Genomic DNA, 25,638 nt, shown 5'->3' on the forward strand with positions numbered 1-25,638 from the left:
CAGTGGCCGGATCTCAGCTCACTGCAAGCTCCGCCTCCCGGGTTTACGCCATTCTCCTGCCTCAGCCTCCGGAGTAGCTGGGACTACAGGCGCCCGCCACCTCGCCCGGCTAGTTTTTTGTATTTTTAGTAGAGACGGGGTTTCACCGTGTTAGCCAGGATGGTCTTGATCTCCTGACCTCGTGATCCGCCCGTCTCGGCCTCCCAAAGTGCTGGGATTACAGGCTTGAGCCACCGCGCCCGGCCCTGTGATTCTTTACCTTCCTGCAAAATTGTCTCTGGATAAACACTTCGTTTGGCAGGTATAGGGTTGCACTAAGCTTTATAGCTGCGACACTCTGCCCCTTCAGTAGATTCTTGCTTGTAACTGATGATAATGCAAACCTGCATTATCTATAGGTTTCCTTAAAGGGCAACCAAAAGTGCAGTAGCAATTCAGGCACAATTATTGCATGTGAGAATCCTCCATCTTGTTCCCTTTGGAGACCACATATATTTCTTAGGCAAGTATATTATTAAAATCCTTGTTCAGCGTGAAAATTCAGGAGGTCAGGTTCTCCCAGAAAGCAGATTCTGACAAAGTGATTAGCATGAAGGAATTTTATTGGAGAGTGCTCTCAGGATTAACACCTGTGAGGGGAGGAAAGGCGAGGGAGCAAGACTGGGCGGAAGGAGAACCTGGGCTGCCATACAGTCACGACTACAACACAATCAACCCTCCGCCTCTCCTTCCTAGCCTTCCCCAGGAGGATCTCTGAAGTCTGAAGGTAGGATAGCCCTTCAGAATTGTCCTGAGTTGCAGCAAGGGACCCAGGATTTCATACCCCACAACTCTCCCATCAACCAATACGTGCAGCCTGTCTCGGGGACATAGTGGGTAACTTTGGGCTAGGCACCTCTCTTTAGCTGAGGCCAACTTTCAAATAGGGATAACAGCTGAGGACTATCAGCCAGTAGCACTACCAGCAGCTGGGGTCAGAAGTATTTCAGTCCTGAAAAGGGATCTGGGCAGCCCAGCTTAGCATCTACTACACCAGTCGTTCTCCAATTTGGTCTCTGGCAACTGTGATTCTCCGGCTTTAGCATAGATTGGAAGGCTGATTAAAACACAGCTTGCTGGATTTTACCCAGAGTCTCTGATTCAGCGGGGCTAGGCTGAGGCCTGGGAATTTGCATTTCTAATAACTTCTCAGACGATGCTGGTGCTGCTGGTCCATGGACTATGAGAACACTGTTTCAGGCTGCCCTTATTTACACACTGAGAACGGTACACAGTGCTCTTATGAATAGAATGAAAACCTTCTGAAATCACATTATTCCTTACTCCATCAAATTCTCAGCTATTTTTGTGCACCATAAAGCTGGAATAGCTGATTATAAAACTTTGTTATGTAAAAAAGTACTTAACCAATACAGTAGATTTTATTTGCAAAGCATTATTACAGTTTCTAATATCTGGTCATTGTTACTTTTAAAATTCAGCCAAATTTTCTCCAGGGCCTGTGGTTTGATAACTTGGAAAAAGGAATTTTAAAAAAATCTAATTCAAGAACTTTGGTTTTTTTTTCTAAACATATCTTTTTTTTCTTTATGATTCTTATTTTTACATTTTATTTATCATATAAGCCATTTAAACCCATATGGTTCAGGAAAATTTAAGACTATATGATACATTTAGAGCATGTTGGATGCACAGATATGGAAATTAAGTATTCTTGACTCATTCTAGACTAGACCTGGCACAATTAAAATTTAGGAATTCAATGTACACACACACAGATTCCGAGAGAAATGTTGAAGCCGTAAAACCCCCGCACAAGCAGGAAACGATAGTCTTACCTATTATTAAAGAGGCATGTAAAGGAGCTCATTTGAGGAGATTTTCTACTGTTATTGCCATTGAATTTTTAACGTATTTTCCAAATTAGAAAATATTCAGCCTGATGTTGTCAATATTTCAGACCACAAGGGTATCATTTAGGAAAATGGTTCCTTACTGTCCTGAAAGAGTTACTGTTCTTCCCTAAGGACCTAATTTACAAAGCAGCAAACTTGCTGGTAGGATTTGGCTGAAAATCGCATTGTCTCGGTAGAACCCTTTCATCTGATTTATGTGCATTGCATTTTGCAAATAACTCTTGGAAAGTTATTTACTAGTTACTTCCTCTGGAAGCAGAGGGTAAGCGGCATTTCTAGTTTAAGGATAGAGGCGCTAAGATGAGCAAGTGCAACTCATCATGAAGCTGATGGTGATAAAATGCACAATATTACATTCTCTAAGTTTCACTCTGCCACGGGAGATTTCATATTTTTAAATTTTTGTTTGAAATGGGACTACATTAGAAAATATGTCAAATGTCTAACCCTGCATTTATATTCTGGAATGCGACAGCTTATTTCTGTTCCAAATTTTGCACTGGAGATGGAGTAAGTCTTAAAGCAAACTGCATGAAACTGCCACTTTTGTAGGTCAAACCCAGTCAATTGTCAGCAGTTACACATGGTTCAGACTGTAAGGTGCATGCCCAATTGTAACATTGAGATTCTTGGAGTTGTTGCAATGGTTCTGAATTTTTCAGCCATAATAAATAAAAAGATAAATGACTATTTTGATATTTCTCTTTGCGTTGATAGTTTGCCTGAAAACTAGATAAACAGGGAGCCGGCAGTCCACGTTAGCCCTTGAACTACACGAGGTTTAATTTATTTGCCCAACCAGCAGCCTACACTACCTTTCAGCTGTGCAGTATTAAAGTTTATTTAGGAGTTGATATATAGCTTAGTGCAATGCTTACTTTTTTTCCAGTAGCTGCATCCTCATAAACCTATTCTACCCTCCACCAGTTAATGCAGACAGAAGATTTTTATCCAGTATGAGCACTGAAACTCCACTGTGGAAGACTGTGTGCTCAGCAAAAACCTCACCCATGATGAATAAACAGCTCTTCCGGGGGCTTTGCTGCCGCTGGCTCGGCAGGAGTTGTTTATTGCCTGGTTTGCACATCCCATGATAAAGTTGCTGCTGAAATAAATTGCAGTTTTGCATAATTATTGACAATCGCATCTTAACAAGCAATGTGTATCATAGTCAAGTGTTCAATTTTTTAAAATCCATTTTTAGCTTATGTTTAATCCCAGAAAGTGTTTGTGTAGTAATAGAAGGCAAATAAGACATTTAAATAGAGTACTAATTTCCTCACTGCAGACAAAGTTTACCTGAATCTTTTCCGACGGGACTGTTTATGCCTAAGGCAATTTTCCTTTCTAAGCTATTATTATATAGATATTTGCTGAGGGCATATGTGTATGTATCCACAATACATGCGTTATATATATATATGTATGATCAAAAATATGAATACATTTTTAGAGTTTTTGTCATTAAAGAGTTTGTTTCATCCTTTTAAAATATTACAGGAATGGGGAAAGGGGATATGGGTAGAAGGAACTAACGTTTTTGAGTAACTGTAATGTATAACTGTATAACGTGTGGGGCACTCAACTTCACAGGAATTTTCTATTTTAATTCTCATCACAGCAATAGATATTGCAGATGAGAAACTGAGAATCAGAGAGGTAATATCAGTTACATGCCATATCACGTAATTGGTAAGGAACATTGGGAATTGAACTCAGATCTGCCTGGTTTTAAGGCTCTACTCCTTTTTGTTACACATAACATTTTTATTTTGGAAAATGTTCTCAGTTGTATGATCAAGTAATTAAATATAAAAATAACACAATAGGTATAACTAGAGTCATGCAAAATGATAGTTTGCACAAAATGATAGTTTCCATGAAATGTTATTTCTCTACTTGTTAGTCTTTCTTCCTTTGCCCTCCAATCCCCTTCTTTTTGTCTTTTCCTCTAGTCTTTTCCTTTTGACTCTAGGTTTGTATTTTCTTGACTTTTCTCTTTGCATATCAAATGCTTGTTTTCTGCCTCAGACCAGCATCAAAGACAAGCATGGTACAGGGATTTTAGGGTTTTAACTACAAAGGTTAGTCTCAAATTTGGCAGTATATTAAAAATAAGCTTTCAAAATTGACCAACAAAAACTAGAAAATTGAAAAAAGATACTTTGAACTTTCAAATGAACTTGCAAATGTTCAAATATATATATATATATATTTCATATATATATATGAAACCTCCTCTGCGGAGAGGGGTTTATAGAAATCTGTAATTGTCATTATTGCATGCCTTCCCCCATACAAATGCCTTTAGGTTAAATAAAAATGAAAGTAAATAGACTGCACAATATTATAGCTGTTGCTTAAAGGAAGAGCTGTAGCAACAACTTACCCCATTGTTGGTATATTACAATTTAGTTCCTCCATCTTTCTCTTTTTATGGAGTTCACTAGGTGTACCATTCTGATATTTAATAATTGCATCTGAACATTTGTTCCTTTGCAGGGTGAGTGAGCAAGAGGCTGCTTTGGAAGAAACTCATAGATTACTGCAACAGTTCCCCCTAGACCTGGAAAAGTTTCTTGCCTGGCTTACAGAAGCTGAAACAACTGCCAATGTCCTACAGGATGCTACCCGTAAGGAAAGGCTCCTAGAAGACTCCAAGGGAGTGAAAGAGCTGATGAAACAATGGCAAGTAAGTCAAGCATTTCTGCTTTAGCGCTCTTGTGGATCCAATTGAACAATTCTCAGCATTTGTACTTGTAACTGACAAGCCAGGGACAAAACAAAATAGTTGCTTTTATACAGCCTGATATATTTCGGCATTTGGACAAGGAGGAGAGAGGCAGACAGAGAAAGAAACATTATTTATAATTCCACTTAACACCCTCATCTTAGAAAAAATACATGCTCTGATCAGGAAAACATTTGCATATAAAACCAGAGCTTCGGTCAAGGAGAAACTTTGCTCAGAGAAATAACTTAGGGATTGGTTTATTAAATTTTAAAAGTTGACATTTTTGAGTGTTTATTTAATATTTTACAGGGAAAGCATCTGTATGAATTGTCTGTTTTATTTAGCGTTGCTAACTGAATCAGTTTCCCTTCATTACTTTCAAATATGTTTTGAAATGTTAATCTGGCATTTTGTAGCTTTCTTCCTAACATGATCTGTGAAAATAAGAATGAGATGGCTAAATTTGTCATAGTTAATGATCAAACAATTTTCAGACAATTGTTTTTCCTAGAAACAAAAATTATTTCCATAAAGTTCCATATGCATAAACAGTGAAAACAGAGTTTGGGGTAGTTTTGTTTAAATGGAGTCTTGGTGAGAATCATATTCTGGAGTACAAAGAAGCTCTTAAAGTTTATTCTCAATACCTGGTATAATTTTCCTGAACTATTATGGAGTTTTATTATGTATAGTTGGTTTTTCTGACTTGATATAATAACTGTACTAGTCTTTCAAATACAATTTGGATATAAATCATTATAATAAAATGATTGATTTTTTCGATTAACTTTATTTTTTGATATTTTTAAACTATTATAAAAAACATGATAGTATATTCTAGTTTGAAAAAATAATTCCAGAATCGAGTCACAATAAGCAGAAGTCCTTCTCCTCTCTTCCTCCTATTATTCTCCTTCTCCTGTTTTTCTTTTTTGATGTGATAGTTGATCTACTTTGCTGCTCTGGTGCATAGGAGTAGGTAACAGTGGCAATTTATGGCTCCTGAATTTATCATTCTTGCTTCATCATCCTGCTTTGACCCCACTTTCTCCTCCAAAATGTGTGTTGAGTTAGTTTGATCATTTGGAGGTAATTTGTTTGGAAAAATACCAGACTTTATAGATATCTCCCATGGCTTGTGATAGAATATAAGGGCAATGCAAATATAGAGTTTTTTGCTCACTCTTAGATGTATGGTTAGACAATGTACTACTGTAATATATTTGGCTTAGGCTATTTCATAAATAAAATTTTATTGTATAATATTGCAAATGCTGATAAAGTCATTCCAGGATTTTAATAGATACATGGGTTTCCTGGCCAGATGCAGTGGCTGACGCCTGTAATTCCAGCACTTTGGGAGGCTGAGGCGGGTGGATCACCTGAGGTCAGGAGTTCGAGACCAGCCTGGCTAACATGGCGAAACCCCGTCTCTACTAAAAATACAAAAATTAGCCAGGTGTGGTGGCCTGCGCCTGTAATCCCAGCTACTTGTGAGGCTGAGGTGGGAGAATTGCTTGAACCCGGGAGGCAGAGGTTGCAGTGAGCTGAGATAGTGCCATCTCAAAAACTAAAACAAAACAAAACAAAACAACATGGGTTTACATTTTACTCGTCAGCTCTGATAGGTAAAGAATAAACTTTGGTTAAGTCTATTTTTAGCAGATTACTTTGAAAAAGAATAGCCCAATGACTAAAAAATTATTTGATGTCCAGGACTTAATAAAACATCTCTTTAAGTAGTGAATAATTCTAGTTGAGGGCAAAAACACATCTATTTTCTACTATACACTTTGTATTTATATCTGCTGTATTACATAATGAAAATTTATCTGTATTTCTAATCTTGAGAAACTGCAAGCTTATGAATCATTAAAGGGAAGATTCACCATGTGTCCTAACTATATTTACTATGGATGCATGGAAAATAAATATTTTATGTTTAGATTTCTGATCCCTCTTTCAAAAGCAGTTGGAAATCATGCTGAGAAAATGTCTTAGCTTATCCCATGTTACTCAAGAAAATGTATTTATTCGTTTTTGTCCAGTGGCTTAACCAAACCAAAGTTTATTTGTTGCTCACATAAAGTCCAATGTCGATCAGGCTACTCTTTTCCGTCTTCGAGCTAGGGCACATATTACATGCAACTTTCAGTGTACCTGAGGTAGAAAAAGAGGGAGTTTGGGAATAAGGCAGGGGCTTTTTACTGCCTCAACCCCGAAGTGATAAACTATATTTATTCTCAAAATCCAGATAAAACTCCCATAGAGCTCCTGAAAACCTCAACATTTGCTTCTTAACTATAATAAGGTTAACTAAGATTCCAAAATTATTTTAAAACAGAGACAGTTTCCCTCTTCCCTGGCAGCTAATATTGTGTTTTCTATAAATCCCACTTGCCTGAGGTTTAAACTACATTTTATGGAATGAAATGACATTTATAGCCAACTCTGATTTTTAGTTAGATGGTTGGATAACGATCTTTTGATGAAAGACTTGGAGATGTCATGGTAAAAACGGTAAACTACTGAAACTATTGATTATTGTTAATGGCACATTTCAGCTGATTGAATTGAGTCAAAAAACTGGTGTTGAAGAGCAACAAATGGAAATGTCAAGCTTGAAAGTAAATCAAACAGCATACCTTAAGAGATTACATGCAATTTCAGTATTTCAGCTAAATGGAAGTGTTTGCTTCTTTTCCCTCTATGAATTTTTATTTTGAACAAAAGGAATTTTCTATAATATGTATGTAGGAGAAAAGTGAAATGGCATGTTTTTCACTTCATTTGAAGAAGCTGGTAGCATTGTATTCATAGACTCATGCTATATAGCAATCATAGTTCTCATATATTAAAAAAAGGAAATTTGAAATGCCTAGCCAAAGCAACAGCTCTGCCAATAGATTTTGATATATCTGTCTACCCCAAAAGTAGTGATGATTTACTTCATACAAATGCTAGTGAATGAAGAGAGGGTGAAAACCTTCACAAAATGTGTTTTTCTCTAAGATTGTCAATCCATTTTTCTATATATGGAGACTCCAGCTCTTGTTAGACTACCTATCACTTTTGTCTATCAGCCACTTCCTAAGATATTTATTCTCTCAGCAATAATCATAATTCATATATTATTTAAACATATGTGTAATATAAAGCATATACATTCTGAATGGAATTAACATGATTAACTCTTCTTTGAAAGACATTAGAACTTCCTCCCGTATTATAAAAAGGTATAACTCACTTTCTTTACTAAAATCAAGAACACTACAGTCGTCCTTGTACTTCAGGATAAGGGGATGTTTCTTACAAATATTGTTATTTCTGATAGGCTAACTGGGCCTTTAGGGGTGAAAGTTTCAGAATGTTTAAATTGCAGATTTATCCTTTATATAAAAAAAAAATTCATAATTGAATCAGATTATTTCTCTGTCCACAACATTTTCTGCTTTGGGCCTAAGAGAGTTGACAAAGCTGTTCATGGTTCAAAGTACTACCATAAAACCCTGGGTAACTAACTGAAAATGGAAAGACTCCGTGTCTTTCTGAATATTTCACAAGAGTTTCACAAATATTAAGTGGTTCTCTAAGTACCCCTGAGAGATCATTGTAATATTAGTTTGTAAAGACGATGTGGGGATGTGGGGATGTGGTGACCTTTATGATGGTCATAAAGGTGGTGTAATTAATATATTTTTCTCAGCAAGACAAACTAAGGAGCAATGAATGTATGAGATTCCTTCATCTGTGATCTGGGTCATGTCTCAGGCCATATCTTTCAAATCACTCCCTTCCCTAATCTCATGTTTTACCTATGTCTCCTCTCAATCCCCTCATTATAAAAATTTTCTCCTGAAAAATAAAACATTTCCAGAGAGACAGGTTTGGTAAACTTTGAATTGTACATCTGAGTACACCTATGAATTAAGGTATCTTTGATTTCTAATATGTTATTAAAATTGGGCACAGTGGCTCAGGCTTGCAATCCCAGCACTTTGGGAGGCAGAGGCAGGCGGATCACGAGGTCAGGAGACCGAGACCATCCTGGCCACATGGTTAAACCCCATCTCTACTAAAAATACAAAAGTTAGGTGGGCGTGGTGGAGCGCACCTGTAGTCCCAGCTACTCAGGAAGCTGAGGCAGGAGAATTGCTTGAACCCAGGAGGCGGAGGTTACAGTGAGCTGAGATGGTGCCCCTGCACTCCAGCCTGGTGAAAGAGTGAGACTCTGTCTCAAAAAAAATAAATTTAAAAAATAAAGTAAAATAAAATTGGAGAAGTTTCTCACCAAAATTTTGTCCCACTGATTAATTCCGAAGAAAGAAGAAAGAATGCAATCTTAGTGGCACAATTAGTACCTTAATAAATTGGAGTATCATATTTCTTGGACCATCTGAGAATGCAGAGGCAATTTAAGGGCCCCTAATTCTAAGAAGAAGAAACCTTTAGTGTACTCCTTCCTGTTGCTTTAGTTTGAATTGAGTTTTATATGTATTTTTTAATCTTTCCATTTTGATTGTTGTCTAAAGAGTGTGAAAGTGAATTTTGATATTTTAATTTGCCTAGTGATGAATGCCTTCTGCTCTGGATACTTAAAAATTATATACATATATATGTGTGTGTGTGTGTGTGTGTGTGTATATATATATATAATTTTTCTGAGAACTTTTATTAATTCAACGTATCTTTGCTAAACACCCGCCATGTGTCATGGTGTTAGGTCTGGTGATACAAACACGTTCAGAGAGATGATTTTCTTTCTTTTTTGGGGGGTGGGTAAGAGAAAGAAGGCTTATACAACAGAAATTTATCTCTCTTAGTTCTGGAGGCTGGGATTCCAAGATCAGGGCCCGGTGATGGCCCCTCTTCCTGGTTTGTAGATGGCTGCCTTCTCTCTGTGTCCTAACATAGGAAAGAGAGAGAGAGAGCTCTGATGACACTTCCTCTTGTTATAAGGGAACTAATTCCATCATAAGGGCCCCAAGAAAGGTGCTTTTCAAAAACAGTTCAGTAAAAGTACTGGGTTGTATAATCAATTTAATGAGTATCAATCCATATTTTTAAGATAGAAATGAATGAAATTAATCAAATAGATTAGAAATAAGGAGTCCATCACTTTTAAGTAAGTTTCAATGTTGTTCGCAAAACTTTGGTTCAATGGTTTGTGTGTGTGTGTTTGTGTCTCTGTGTGTGTGTGTGTGTGTGTGTGTGTCTGTGTGGACATACTGGATCACTATGTAACATATATTCAAAAGCCTCTGTATTTTAACATTATTTCTGCCTTTGAGAGGTTCACATTCCAGAGGTGAAGATATACATCCTAAGACAAAATTATAATAGCTTAATGAAAATTACAGTAGAAAGCTGAACGGGGTCTAGCAAAAACAGAAGACTAGGCTAAGTCTTCCAAAGAGGCCAGGAAACTCACCTAGAACAGTGGATTTTAACCTTGCTTATGCACTGGTGGAGATTTTTAAAATATCTCTACTCACAATAGATAGCAATTGTATTGAGCATAGCATGACCTACCAATGAATCTATTGTCCAATGAGAACCTCTGTTTAGAGAAAGTCACCTTAGAAGAATTGTTAGGAGTTATTTAGGTTCATGGGATTGAAAAGAGCATTTGTGATAGAGGAAACACCATATCCAAAGGCTTTGTCAGTGTGGTAGTGTGAGAATCTGAAGGAACTTGGCTGGGGTATGGTTGCTACAAGAAATGAAATTAGAAAGATCAGCTGGGGCTAAATTGTGTGGAAAGAAGCATGATGTAGCAGCTAGAGTATGTACCTTGTAAGCAGGAAGACCCCTTATTGAGCACTTACTAGCTTATCGTCTAACCTCTGAGTCCCAATTATACTCTTCTATACAATGAGAACATCACAGGATTTTGTCAGAATTAAATGATAAGATACATGTAAAATGCATACCAGAGAGACAGACTATTGGACTCGAAGGGCTCAGTAAGTGTAAACTGGCTCTCTCTGCCCCTTGCCACCTATTTTTAAGACTCTGGACTTTATCACCATAAGTCATAGCCTAGTTCTAAGCAAGTAAATGGACTAATCAAACTTATGTTTTTGAAAGATCATTCTGGCAGTGGTTAGGAGAATGAACTAGAAGGGTATGAGACCCGTGAAGGGACAACAGTTAAGAAGTTATTTCTGTAACAAGCCAAGCAAGAACTGATGATCAAAGTGGTGAGGTTGAACAAACAAAACAGATATGTGAGCTATTTGGAGATAAAATCAACCCTGTCATATATTCTGTGGGAGGTGGAGGTAAGCAGAAAATGTGAGGTAAAATGAGAAATCAGTGCCTACTTACCACTTGGCATGATTGACTGAAGGGAGTATCTTCGCTCAATCATGAGTTGCAGAATTCAAGATGGCAAACCGTTGTGAGGAGCGAAGTCAAGAATGTGTTTGATTTTGAGGTAACTATAAGTGAAAAATCAGAGATGAAAACATTACCTCTCTTGAAGCAGTTGTGAATGTAAATGTAAGGTTTGCCGAAACGGGCGGATCACGAGGTCAGGAGATCGAGACCATCCTGGCTAACCCGGTGAAACCCCGTCTCTACTAAAAAATACAAAAAAACTAGCCGGGCGAGGTGGCGGGCGCCTGTAGTCCCAGCTACTCGGGAGGCTGAGGCAGGAGAATGGCGTAAACCTGGGCGTCGGAGCTTGCAGTGAGCTGAGATCCGGCCACTGCACTCCAGCCTGGGTGACAGAGCGAGACTCCGTCTCAAAAAAAAAAAGGTTTGGAAAAAGATCTGGGTTAAAGATTTAAAACTGAAGGACATCAACATGGAAGCCATATAAATAAATTATATTATACACAATTTTTGGCGTTATTTGAATTTCTCCATGGTCCACTCAGAAAAATACTTCAAAATGTCACCAAAATGTTACTTACTGTAGTACAGAATTGGTATTAAGTGATACTATTGTCCATGTTATTCAAAAAGACATATTTATAGGGACCCTCTTAATAAACTAATTGTGAGAAAGGCAAAGAATTAGCAAAGCTTTGGCATAAAATTCGTATCATGGGCCGGGTGCAGTGGCTCACGCCTGTGATCCCAGCACTTTGGGAGGCTGAGGCAGGCAGATCACCTGAGGTCAGGAGTTCAAGACCAGCCTGACCAACATGGCGAAACCCCGTCTCTACTAAAAGTACAAAAACTAGCCAGGCGTGGTGGCACACGCCTGTAATCCCAACTATTCGGGAGGCAGAGGCAGGAGAATCGCTTGAACCTGGGAGGCAGAGGTTGCAGTGAGCCAAGATCGTGCCATTGCACTCCAGCCTGGGTGACACAGTGAGACTCCATCTCAAAAAAAAAAAAAATTATATCATGGAAAAAGTAAAACTCTTTGCATAATGTATCCAAGATGATGAAAAACTGTTTTCAATAAGATAATTCGTTTCTTCTCTTATATAAACATGGAAATTTTTATTATTCCTCTTATTCTCATATTGCTACTATAAAATCCCCATCCTCATTCACAATACTACTATCTCTACGCTCAATAGATACCAATTGAATTGAATGCAGCATGTTCTACCCATGAATCTGTTGTCCAGTTGGAACCTCTGACTATAATGCTCAGGAATACTCAAGACTCACATGATTGTCTTCTTGCTATATTTAGTTACTTTATTATTTTCCAGTTTGGGACCCTGAATTCCTGTAGATCTCAGAGAAAATCCAAAATGAAATAATGAAAACAATTAGAAGTTAGAAAAGGGAGCCAATGGGGACAAATGTTCAGGACTGGTCTTTCATCTCCTACAGAAAGAAAGACTGAATACAGAAAATTAGAATCCACTTTTGGTTCAGTAATGAAAAAACAATCACCCCAATTTAATGCAATATGAGGTTAGCTATTTGATTATAAGTGTTGTACCATTTTGGACCATGTTACCATGGTAACATGAACCATGTCTCATTCATACGTAAACATGTTAATTGTATTAAAACCTTTAAAGCCTACTTCTGGATGTTGCCATTTACATTAAACAATTATCTAGAATGATACAAAGTAATCACTAAATTGAATAACTTTGTAAATCAACTATTGGATTTTGTAATTTTATATCTAAAAAAGAAAAGAAAAGCCCACATTGGTAAGAAGACACTGTGCACACTGAAAAGTCAATTTCGTTAGCCTCTAATAACCATTGTCTTTTATTCCTTGCAGAGCTTTTGTGAGGATCTTATAAGGTAATAAATATAAAAGCACTTTGAAAAAGCTTTCTAGTAAAAGGTCCTTATTAATTTTATGAATTACCATTAAACAGAAGTCAAACCGAAGATATAAATCTAATAGTATGCTCTTAAAAGTCAATGGATCAAAGTTATATTAATGAATAAAGAGAATAATAACTAAGTATTTAATGTTTCATAATTGGCAAAGTATTTTTACTTTCATTTTCTAATTTGATCCTTAGTGAAAACTTGTGGTGTTGGTACTCTTATTATTTCCATTTTCATTTGAGAAGAATAAAATTGAGAGGTTAAGTAATTTATCTATTGCTACTTTTTAAAGAAACAAGTAAATTTTATTACTCCTGGTTAGGAGGGCAATTATATAAACTAAAAGCTTGTCACAATAAATGTTTACTTTTCTGGGATTAAAATCATCGTGCATTTTTCAATGATTAAGAGAGGTAATAATAATAATAGCTACCTTTTCAAAATAGTTACTATGTGCCAAGGTGTGTACTAAATGCTTTGCTTGCATGATGTAGTACCATTGTATATTTATTACAGAGGAAAAACTGAGAGGCTGGGTAACTTCTGCTAAGGTAACACACAACTACTGGTTGAGTATCCCTTATCCAAAATGCTTGGGACCACAACTGTTGTGGATATCAATTTTTTCTGAATTTTTTTCTGGATTTCAGATTTTTTTTTAGATTTTGGATTACTTGCATTATAATTATGGGTTAAGCATCCCAAACCCCAAAATTCAAAATTGGAAATACTCCAATGAGCATTTACTTTGAGAATCATGTCGGCGCTCAAAAATTTTCAGCTTTTAGAGTATTTTGGATTTCAGATTTTCAGATTTGGGATGCTCACCCTGAATATATAGAAAAGTCAGCATTTGAACCTAAGTTTGACTTTCTGATCTCCTACTAACTCTACTGTCCTACCCATTACTCTACACTGACTCAGCATTACCGGGAAAGACCGAAATCACTCATCTAATAGAAATTAATGGAAATATTTCTACTTCCTAAACATCCATCTTTCCTTTACATTTTAAAGTTTCTACAACTACCTCTTGACTGAAACACTTCTCTATGAAATCACCATAACTACTAAATGCAAATATTGTTATCAAGTCCTCATTGCCCTGGAAATCTCATATTTTGTTATTGCTGCTCACTACAGTCTACTGAAAAAATGTCTCACCTTTTGACTTGCCAGGGTGATATATTACACTAATTGTCTCCTTATCTCTCTAAGCACTCATTCCTTCCTCTTTCTTTCTTTTTTCTTTTTCTCACTTTTGTTTTAAGCTCTGGGGACACATGTGCAGGTTTGTTACATGAGTAAATTGTATGTCATGGGAGTTTGGCGAACAGATTATTTTGTCACTTAGATAATAAGCATGGTACCTGATAGGTAGTTTCTCAATCTTCACCGTCCTCCCACCCTCCACCCTAAAGTAGAGCCTAGTTTCTGTCTTTCCCTTATTTGTGTTCATATGTACTCAGTGTTTAGGTCCCACTTATAAGTGAGAATATATGGTATTTGGTTTTCTGTTCCTATGTTATTTCACCTAGGACAATGGCCTCCAGCTCCATCCATGTTGCTGGAAAGAACATAATCTCATTCTTTTTTCTGGCTGCACAGTATTCCCTGGTGTATATGTACCACATTTTCTATATCCGATCTACCACTGATGGGCATTTTGGTTGATTCCATGTCTTTGCTATTGGGAATAATGCAGCAATGAACATACAACTGCATGTGTCTTTATGGTAGAATGATCTATTTTCCTTTGGGTATATACCCAGTAATGGCATTGCTGGGTTGAATGGTAGTTCAGTTTTGAGTTCTTAGAGAAATCTCCAAACTGCTTTCCACAGTGGCTGAACTAACTTACATTCCCACCAACAGTGTATAAGCATTCCCCTTTCTTCACAACCTCACCAGCATCTGGTATTTTTTGACTTTCGTTGTGTTTTGTTTTGTTGAGACGAAGTCTCGCTCTTGTCCCCCAGGCTGGAGTGCAATGGCGCAATCTTGGCTCACTGCAACCTCCGCCTCACCGAGTTCAAGTGGTTCTCTTGCCTCAGCCTCCCAAGTAACTGGGATTAGAGGCTCCTGCCACCATGCTCGGCTAATTTTTTATTTTTAGTAGAGACAGGGTTTCACCATGTTGGCCAAGCTGGTCTCGAACTCCTGATCTCAGGTGATCTGCCCGCCTCAGCCTCCCAAACTGCTGGGATTACAGGCATGAGCCACTGTGCCTGGCCTATTTTTTTGACTTTTTAGTAATAGCCATTCTGACTGGTATGAGATGGTGTCTCATTGTGATTTTGATTTGCATTTCTCTGATGATTAATTATGTTGAGAATTTTTTCATATGCTTGTTGGCCACATGTATGGCTTCTTTTGAAAATTGTCTGTTTATGTCCTTTGCCCACTTTTTATTTTTTTTGTTATTTATTATCCTTTCGGTTCTGGGATACATGTACAGAACATGCAGGTTTGTTTCATAGGTATACACGTGCCATGGTGGTTTGCTGCACCCGTCAACCCATCATCTACATTAGGTATTTCTCGTAATGCTAGTCCTCCCCTAACTCCCCACCCCCTGACAGGCACCAGTGTGTGATGTTCCCCTCCCTGTGTCCATGTGTTCTCATTGTTCAACTCCCACTTATGAGTGAGAACATGCAGTGTTTGGTTTTCTGTTCTTGTGTTAGTTTACTGAGAATGATGGTTTCCAGCTTCCTCCACGTCCCTGCAAAGGACATGAACTCATTCCTTTTAATGGCTACATAGTATTCCATAGTATATATGTGCCACATTTGCTTTATCCAGTCTGTCATTGATGAGCATTTGGGTTGGTTCCAAGTCTTTGCTATTGGGGACAGTGCTGTAATAAACATATGTGTGCATGTGTCTTTATAGTAGAATGATTTATAATCCTTTGGGTATATACCCAGTAATGGGATTGCTGGATCAAATGTTGTTACTGGTTCTAGATCCTTGAGGAATCGCCACACTGTCTTCCACAATGGTTGAACTAATTTACACTCCCACCAACAGTGTAAAAGTGTTCCTATTTCTCCATATCCTCTCCAGCATCTGTTGTTTCCTGACTTTTTAGTGATTACCATTGTAACTGGCGTGAGGTGGTATCTCATTGTGGTTTTGATTTGCATTTCTCTAATGACCAGTGATGATGAGCTTTTTTTCATATGTGCCTACTGTTTAATGGGGTTGTTTGGGTTTTGCTTGTAAATTTGTTTAAATTCCTTACAGATTCTCATATTAGACCTTTGTCAGATGCTTAGTTTGCAAATATTTTTTCCCATTCTGTGGGTTGTCTGTTTACTCAGTTGATACTTCATTTTGCTGTGCTTCTGCCCTTTAGTTTAATTCCATTAGTCAATTTTTGTTTTTGTTGTAAGTTCTTATGACATATTCACCATAAAATCTTTGCCAGGGCTCTGTCCAGAATGGTATTTCCTAGGTTTTCTTCAAGGTTTGTTATAGTTCTTAGGTTTTACATTTAAGTCTTTATTTTCAGTTGATTTTTTTATATGGTATAAGGAAGGCTAGCCAGTTATCCCAGCACTATATATTGAACAGGTAGTCCTTTGCTCATTTTTGTTAACTTTGTCAAAGATCATATGGTTGTAGGTGTGCAGTTTTATTTCTGGGCTCCCTATTCTATCCCATTGGTCTATGTGTCTAGTTTTGTATTAGTACCATGCTATTTTGGTTACTGTAGCCTTGTAGTGTAGTTTGAAGTTGGGTAATGTGATCCCCAGTTTTGTTCTTTATTCTTACAATTGCTTTGCCTGTTTGAGCTCCTTTTTAGTTCCATGTAAATTTTAGAATAATTTTTTCTACTTCTGTGAAGAACGTCATTGGTAGTATAATACTGAATCTGTAAATTGCTTTGGGCAGCATGGCCATTTTAACAATATTAATTCTTCCTATCCATAAGCATGAAATGTTTTTCCATTTGTTTGTGTCATCTCTGATTTCTTGGAGCAGTGATTTTTAGTTCTCCTTGTAGAGATCTTTCACCTCCCTCGTTAGCTATATTCCTAGGTGTGTGTGTAGGGGGAGTGTGTGTGTGTGTGTGTGTGTGTGTATCTATGTAAATGAGACTGAATTATTGATTTGGCACTCAGCTTGAAGATTGTTGATGTATAGGAATGCTACTAATTTTTGTACATTGATTTTGTATCCTGAAACTTTGCTGAAGTTGTTTACCAGATCAAGGAGCTTTTGAGCAGAGACTATGGGATTTTCTAGCTATATAATTATACTATCTGCAAACAGATATAGGTTGACTTCCTCTCTTCCTACTTGGATGTCCGTAATTTCTTTCTCTTGCCTGATTGCTGTAGCTGGGACTTCCTGTACTGTGTTAAATACGAGTGATGAGAGTGGGCATTCTTGTCTTGTTCTGGTTCTCAGCGTTAATGCTCCCAGCTTCTGCCCATTCAGTATGATTTTGGCTGTGGGTTTGTCATAGATAGCTCTTTTTATTTTCAGATATGTTCCATCAATACCTGGTTTGAGTTTTTAACATGAAGGGATGCTGCATTTAATAAGTCTTTTCTCCATCTATTGGGATGATCATGTGGTTTAGTTTTTTGTTCTGTTTATGTGATGAATCACATTTATTGATTTGCTTATGTTGAACCAACCTTGCATCCCAGGAATAAAATCTACTTGATCGTGGTGAATTTGCTTTTTGATGTGTTGCTGGATTCAGTTTGTTAGTATTTTGTCAAGGATTTTTGTATCTGTATTCATCAAGGATATTGGCCTGAAGTTTTCTCTTTTTCTTGTCTCTCTGCCAGGCTTTGGTATTAGGATGATGCTGGCATTCTAGGATGAGTTAGGAAGAAGTCCCTTCTCCTCACTTTTTTGGAATAGTTTCAGTAGGTATAGTACCAGAATTCTTTATACATCTGGTAAAATTCAGTTGTGAGTCACCTGGTCCTGTGCTTCTCCTTATTATCAGGCTTTTTATTACTGATTCAATTTCAGGACTTGTTATTGGTCTTTTCACAGTTTTAATTTCTTCCTGGTTCAATCTTGGGAGGTTGTATGTTTCTAGGAATTTATTCCTTTCTTGTAGGTTTTCTAGTTTGTGTGAATACATGTGTTCATTATAGTCTCTGAGGGCTTTTTATAATTCTGTGGAGCCAGTGGTGATGTCCCCTTTGTCATTTCTGATTATGTTTATTTGGATCCTCTCCCCTTTTTTCTTTATTACTCTAGCCAGCAGTCTATCAATCTTATTTATTCTTTCAAAAAATGAATTTCTGGATTTATTTGTCTTTTGTATGCATTTTCACAGTTCAATTTCATTCCGTTCAGCTCTGATTTTGGTTATTTCTTGTCTTCTGCTAGTTTGGGGGTTGGTTTGCTCTTTTTCCATTCATTCCTCTCGGTATGATTTTAGTTTGTTAATTTGAAATATTTCTAACTTTTTGATGTGAGTGTTTATCCCTATAAACTTTCCTCTTAATACTCCTTTAGCTGTGTTCCAGAGATTCTGGTATGTTGTATCTTTGTTCTCATTAGTTTCAAATAATTTATTGATTTCTGCTTTAATTTCATTGTTTACCCAGAAGTCATCCATAAGCAGATTATTTTATTTTCGTGTAATTTTGTGGTCAATCTACTTGATATTGATTTCTATTTTTATTGTGCTGTGGTCCAAGAGTAAGGTTGGTATGATTTTATTGTTTTTTAATTTGCTGAGAATTATTTTGTGGCCAGTTGTGTGGTCGATTTTAGAGTATATGCCATGTTCAGATGAGAAGAGTGTATATTCTGTTGTTTTGGGGGAGAGAGTTCTGTAGATGTCTGTTAGGTTCATTTGGTCACATGTCAAGTTCACGTCCCAAATATATTTGTTAGTTTTCTGCCTTGATGATCTGGCTAATACGATCAGTAGGGTGTTGAAGTCTTCCACTATTATTGTGTGGTTATCTAAGTCTCTTTGTAGGTGTCTAAGAACTTGTTTTATGAATCTTGTTACTCCTGTGTTGGGTGCATGTATATTTAGAATAGTTCGGTCTTTTTGTTGAATTGAACCCTTTACCATTAGGTAATGCCCTTATTTGTCTTTTTTTAAAAATCATTGTTGGCTTAGTGTCTGTTTTCTCTGAAATTAGAAGAGCAACTCCTGCTTTGTTTTGTTTTGTTTTGTTTTCCATTTGCTTGGGAAACTTTTCTCCATCCCTTCACTTTGAGCCTGTGGGTGTCATTTTATGTGAGTTTGGTCTCTTGAACATGGTGTACAGTTGGCTCTTGCTTCTTTATTTAACTTGCCATTCTGTACCTTTTAATTGGGACATTTAACACATTTATGTTCAAGGTTAACATTGGTATGTGAAGATTTGATCCTGTCATCATGTCGTTAGCTGGTTATTATGCAGATAGGATTGTGTCGTTGCTTTACAGTGCCAATGGTCTATATACTTAAGTGTGTGTTGTGGTGGCTGGTAACAGTCTTTTATTTCCACGTTGAGCACTCCCTTAAGGACCTCATGTAATGCAGGTCTCGTGGTAACAAGTTCCCTTAGCATTTGCTTGTCTGAAAAAGATTTTATTTCTCCTTATAAAGCTTAGTTCGCCAGATATTAAATTCTTGGTTGGAGTTTCTTTTCTTTAAGAATGCTGACTATAGGCTCTCAATTTGTTCTGGCTTGTTGCATTTCTGCTGAAAGGTCCTCTGTTAGCCTGATGGTATTCCTTTGTAGGTGGCCTGCATTTTCTGTCTAGCTGCCTTCAATATTTTCTCTTTCATGTCGACCTTGGAGAATCTGATAACTATGTGTCTTGGAGGTAGTCATCTTGTATCGTATCTCACAGAGGTTCTCTGGATTTCCTGAATTTGAATGTTGGCCTCTTTAGCAAGTTTGGGAAAATTTTTAGACAATATCCTCTAATATGTTTTCCAAATTGCTTGCTTTCTCTCACTCTCTTTCAAGGACGCCAATAAGTTGTACATTTCCTCTCTAGATAATCCCATATTTCCCGGAGGTTTTGTTCATTCTTTTTTATTATTTTTTAAAAATTTTTGTCTGAGTTAATTTGAAGAACTAATCTTCAAGCTCTGAGATTCTTTCCTCAGCTTGGTTTTTTCTGCTGTTAATACTTGCAATTGTTTTATGAAATTCTTATAGTGTGTTTTTTAGCTGTATCAGATCAGTTTTCTTCTTTCTTCAAATGGCCATTTTATCTTTTGGCTCCTATGTTGTTTTCTTGTATTCCTTAGATTCCTTAGATTTGATTTTTACTTTCTCCTGAATCTCAATGATCTTCATTCCTATCTGAATTCTGTATTCTATGTCTGGCATTTCAGCCATTTCAGTCTGGTTAAGAACCATTGCTTGGAAGCTAGTGCAGTTGTTTGGCGGTAAGAAGACACTCTGATTTTTAGAGTTGCCAGGGTTCTTGCACTGGTTCTCTCTCATCTGTGTGGGCTGATGTTCCTTCAGTCTTTGAAGTTGGTTTTTTTTGTATGGAGATTTTTGCTTTTATCTTCTTTGGTGCCCTTGGGGGTTTTATTGTGGTATAAAGTGGATTCAGTCAACTGGCTTTGATTCTGGAAGATTCCTGGTTACCTAGGCTCAGGTCAGCCCTCCTGGGCTGCATGCTGTAACTCTGGAGGACTGGTACCAGGCCCCTGACTGTGTTATTTGGCCCCTCAAAGTTAGGAACTTGCTGGATTGAAGGGGCTAAGGTATTGCCAGTTCACCCATCTCTACACGTCGATGAGGGGTGCTGGCCAAAGCACTTTGTAGGGGTGGTGGCAGCGGGCTCCATTCTTGATCATGCATGCCAGCCACCACGGCAGTACAGTTGGGTGCACATGTGCCAGCTGGGGCAGAGCACTGGCAGGAGTGAAGTGGAGGAATCCTTGCATGTGTTCACACTGAGAGTGGCAGTGGCCTTGCAGCAGAGTGCCTGCACATCAGTGGGGTAGTAATGCGGGTGCTGTTGGCAGTGGTGGCACAGTGGGGGTGGGGTGCCAGTGGGGGCAGAAGGGCCAGCATCCATGCATATACTCATGCTGGCAGCCCCTTCTTCTTTCTTTATCACAGTATCTATTCCTTTTTATTTATTTATTTTTTTTTGAGATGGAGTCTTGCTTTGTCCCCCAGGCTGGAGTGCAGTGGCATGATCTCGACTCACTGCAACTTCCATCTCCCGGGTTCAAGCGATTCTCTCGCCTCAGCCTCTTGAGTAGCTGGGGTTACAGGCATGTGTCACCACACCCAGCTAATTTTTGTATTTTCAGTAGAGACAGGGTTTCACCATGTTGGCCAGGCTGGTCGCAAACTCCTGACCTCAGGTGATCCGCCCGCTCCGGCCTCCCAAAATGCTGAGATTACAGGTGTGAGCCACTCCACCAAGCCCGCAGTATCTATTCTATGCATTCTTTTCTGATTTCATTAATCTCATTATCTTCATTTGATATTTAGTCAATAGTTACTAACTGTCAGTTATGTGTTAGTTATTATACTAGAAACAGTCTTTCCTCCATCTCCTTTAATCCAATGATTTGAACATTTTTATTCCTTTCCAATATCTGTCCCACATTTCTTACTGTATGTAGGACATTTCTTACTCAAATGTCTCACAAATGAGATAAATTCAATATGATCCAAATAGGCCATTTTTTATACCAAGGCTTATTTCCTATCCTGCTATTCATCACAGTACCATCTTTTCAGTCAGAGAGTTCAGATCATATAGTAGTTTCTAAATCTCCCACTTACCTCACTTTCAAGTTCATTTTTAAGATCTGTAGATTTTGCCTCCCTCATTCTTTATGCCCATTCCTTTCTTGCTAGCCACCTTACCGCCACTCTCATTCACACTCTTACTATCTTTCACCCTCCTCCTCTCATTCCTGCCCACCGATGGCTCCAATCCAACTTGCAGATTTCCATTTAAATTAAGCTTCCTAAAACATAGCTTAGGTTGTAACTACAGTGCAAATTCCATGAGAGGAAAGATTTCATCTACTTTATTCACTTGTATATATCCATTGTCCAAGACAGTGTGTCACATGAAAGATGTTCAATAAATATTTGTCAGTGAATGAAAGTAATATATGACTCCCCTCTTCAAACACCTTTTATGACTTCAAAGGCCTTCAGAATATTCTACAGACTCCTTCACCTGGTTCTCCACAATTGCCCCTGAGTCTCGTTTCCAATCTTATTTCTTATTTTACCTCTCAATGCACCTTCAACTCCTACTAAAATGAACAGCTAGCCAGCTTACTTCTGTGTCTTTCAATGATCTTAGTTTTTGTCTTGAGATTCCTTTTCTTCATCTAAGCTTACCCAAATATTGCCTACTTTTCAAGGAAAGCCATTTTCGAATCTTCCCTTGTTCCCTGAGCCCCCAAGCTGGAAGACATCTTGTCTCCATCTCAATTCCTTTAGGCATTTCTCTTTACTTTAAATGATGTTTAGTTCTTCTGACATTGTATTAGAGAGAGGCTGGGGTGGATAGTGTTTAATAGTGTGAACTTTGAAGCCCGACTGCCTGAGTTTAAATCGTGATTCTGGTGCTTACTGACCATAGATGCATTTCTTAATTGCTCTCAGGTTATGGAGCATAAATCAAAAGTAATGACAGCTACCTCTTCAGGTTGTTGTGAGAGTGATGCGAATTAATGTATTGAAGTGCATGAAACAGTTTCTGGCACACGGTAAGCACCCAATAAACATAGCTAATATTATGTTATTACTATTTTCAGGCTTATTTTTATGCATACATATAGTATGTAATTTTATGTCAATATGTATAAATAAACTTTGGTATTATTTATTTCACTATCACCCTGAGAGCAAAATTCTCATTTGATTTGTGTGAGAAACTACTTAAAAAGAAATAGACGTATTAATGAAACTATACTTGAAATATTGGTTACTGTGAGTGCTGAAAATCCATTTTGTTTAAAGAAAGCTTCAATTGTTAATCTTCCATAAATTGTAGTTCTTAAATGTTAATATTGACTCATTTTGGAAAAGCTGTTTAAAGTCTTGGGATATAAACAAGGCTTAATACCCTCATTCATGATAACAAACATATTATACTGAAAATTCTAAGAGAGATATTTTATCTTTCATAATGACCTCCTTGGGAAAATATGTTGACTTGTCCCTTCTCTTTCAATCAGACACCAAAGTTGAGATTGCCTGAAACACAGTTTGGTAAAAGGAGTTTCTTTTTCCCAAACATCCTGAGTAACATAGGAAATCACACCAATGACTGATAGATACGTTAATAAAATTAATCAAGTTGTTTTAAATGTATACCATGGGGCAGTGGCACTGAAAACATTGAGAAGACTGGGACTGTTTGCCAACTTTCTTTGATCTCCATTAGAACCTAGACAAGATCTACATAATTTCAGAACTTCTTCTCCAAACAAGAAATGAAAAGGTCAAGAAAAGTTTGACCATAGAAAAATGTCAAAAAATTTTGTGTCACTTTCTCCTCCTCCCTTCCTCCAACCTTGAATAACTTTTTAGGGTTATTGGTCTTTGGGAGCAGACTTTCCAGACCAAAAAAAATGATATCCCTCTATGTGAGAGGTAACAATCACTATCTATCCTATTGGAAAATTCTCAAAGTGTAAATTGAGGGGATAAAAAAGGAATCTTAAGTCCTTTAAATTATTTTTAAGATGAACTACATTAGTGTCTCTCTTGTGCCTTTCATAATTCTGATAATAAAACATTCCAGGTATTAGTCAAAGATTAATGGTATTGAAAATAACTTAGGTTATCAGCATGTGATTTTCATTCCACATGAGGTCCATTTGCAGTTTACATGGTTTTCTAAATTACATTAAAATAAAATGTCAGAAAGTTCACATTTTTTTCATGTTTAACAGCATCAATCTTGAAAGAAAAGTTATTGCACAAAGGTCTGTGCATAAATCAGCCATTCTCTGTAGAGGTAAAAGAAGTCATTATGCCTGGTTATGAGAGAGTTTCATGAATGTAAGAGACATAAATCATTTCCCACTGGAGATCATATTAGTGTAGATGGACGAATGTCTATTTCTTGATAGTGAGAAAGCAACAAATTACTTTTGTTTGCTCCTGAGTCTGTGGTTGTCCTTGAGAGGTCTGTTAGCATGTTGACTATTGACTATTCAATATTAGCATTGTAATAACTTATAATGATCTGAGTCATATAAATATGACCTTTCAGTTCTCTAAAGGTTTTAGTTTTTCCTCTCTAATATCTATTCACTTCCAACACCTTTGAAAATATGTTATTCTCTGGGAGTTACAAAGAAAGTTATTCTCTGCAGGAAGCAGCATTGCACTTGCTCTTAGGAGCCAAACACATTTCACCTCAATCCTTTGCTCCCAGTTCAACAATTCAATATTGGATTAAATTCAAGGCTATGACCCCAAATAGAATGAGACCTGGATATTTATGAACCACTTGACCAGGCATTCTTCCCTTGATTTACTCCATAAATCCTATTCTTTGTTTTTACAATAGTTTTACAAATATTTGGAAAATGGTTGTGCATTGCAGTTTTCAAAAGTGCAATGAGTAGAGGTAGCTTTTTCACCTGGTATATGGTTAATTGTTGATTCTCTTTTGGAGTGGAAAACAAGTGTTTTTATTTGGAAGCAACCATTGGATTGATTAGACAACCCTAAATTCATCTTTCATCTATGACCTGAAAGAAATTTTGAAATTCATGCAATGTATACACATAGTGGAAAAATGTACTTTTTGAATGGATTCCTGAATGTGACTTTTAAGAAGAACTATTAAGAAGTGGAATCTTCTACAGAACAGTAAAGAGGCATGAAAATACAAAAGTTGATAAGATACGGAACTGCCCCAAAGGAGGAATTAATAGTGGTGGGGCTTGGGATGGGAGGATAGAGAGGCCTAGCCAAGGAAGGAAGGGACTATATTATAATAAAGGAGAGTACAAAGTCCTTCAGTCATCCAAGAGAAATGGCACCTTCTGCGTCCCTTATGAGGAAGATCAGAGAAGGTATTCTAGTTAATTTCTGCTACATAACAAACCAGCCCAAAACTTCATAACTTCAGTAAAAATTACTTGTTTTGCTCATGAGTCTACAATTTGGTCAAGTCTCAATGGGGCTTGCTTATCTCTGTTTCACTTGATTTCAGTTGGGATAGATTGCCTGATGCTGGAGGATTCACTTCCAAGAGGACCCACTCATATGCCTGGCAAATAGGTGTTGGCTGTCAGTTTTTCTTCATGTGGGCCTCTCCATGGAGCAGTTTGGGCTTTTTCACGGTGTAAGAGTTGGGTCCCAAGAGCAATTATCCCAAGGGACAAGAAATTAAAGCTGCAAGCTTCTCAAAGCCTGCCCTAAAAACGAGAATAGTTTTGCTTCTCCCATATTCTATTTGTCAATCAGCGACAGAGATCTGATTCAAGGGAATGGGACATAAACTCCACCTTTCCACGGAAAAGTATCAAAAAGTTTTGATGTCATTGATTTAAAGCTGCCATACAAAATTTCTTACAAATGACACTGAGCTGAAAGAATACTAAACAGCAAGTAGGCATAATCCCAGTCAAGAGAAGTTATCTTTGCTCAGAATACCCTTTCTCTCCTTGTCTACCTGGAAAATTCAACTCTTGGCCAAAGCCCTACCTCTTCTCGAAAGCATTACCGGGCCTTGGCTCTAAATGTACAATTGGAGATATACCAGTATACTGATGTTTTTAAA

The 25,638-nt window shown here is 37.4% G+C and overlaps 1 protein-coding gene across 1 annotated transcript in view; it reads left to right on the plus strand.

Moving 5' to 3' along the window:
* The window catches only part of DMD (dystrophin), a 2,292,995-nt gene that overhangs the window by 1,776,209 nt on the left and 491,148 nt on the right, over positions 1–25,638 (plus strand). Inside the window, 1 exon segment of the mRNA XM_026451980.1 lies at positions 4,419–4,608. Coding sequence (XP_026307765.1) covers positions 4,419–4,608 — 190 coding nt within the window.

This window comes from Piliocolobus tephrosceles, chromosome 12 (assembly GCF_002776525.5).
Source record: "Piliocolobus tephrosceles isolate RC106 chromosome 12, ASM277652v3, whole genome shotgun sequence".
Taxonomy (NCBI): domain Eukaryota; kingdom Metazoa; phylum Chordata; class Mammalia; order Primates; family Cercopithecidae; genus Piliocolobus; species Piliocolobus tephrosceles.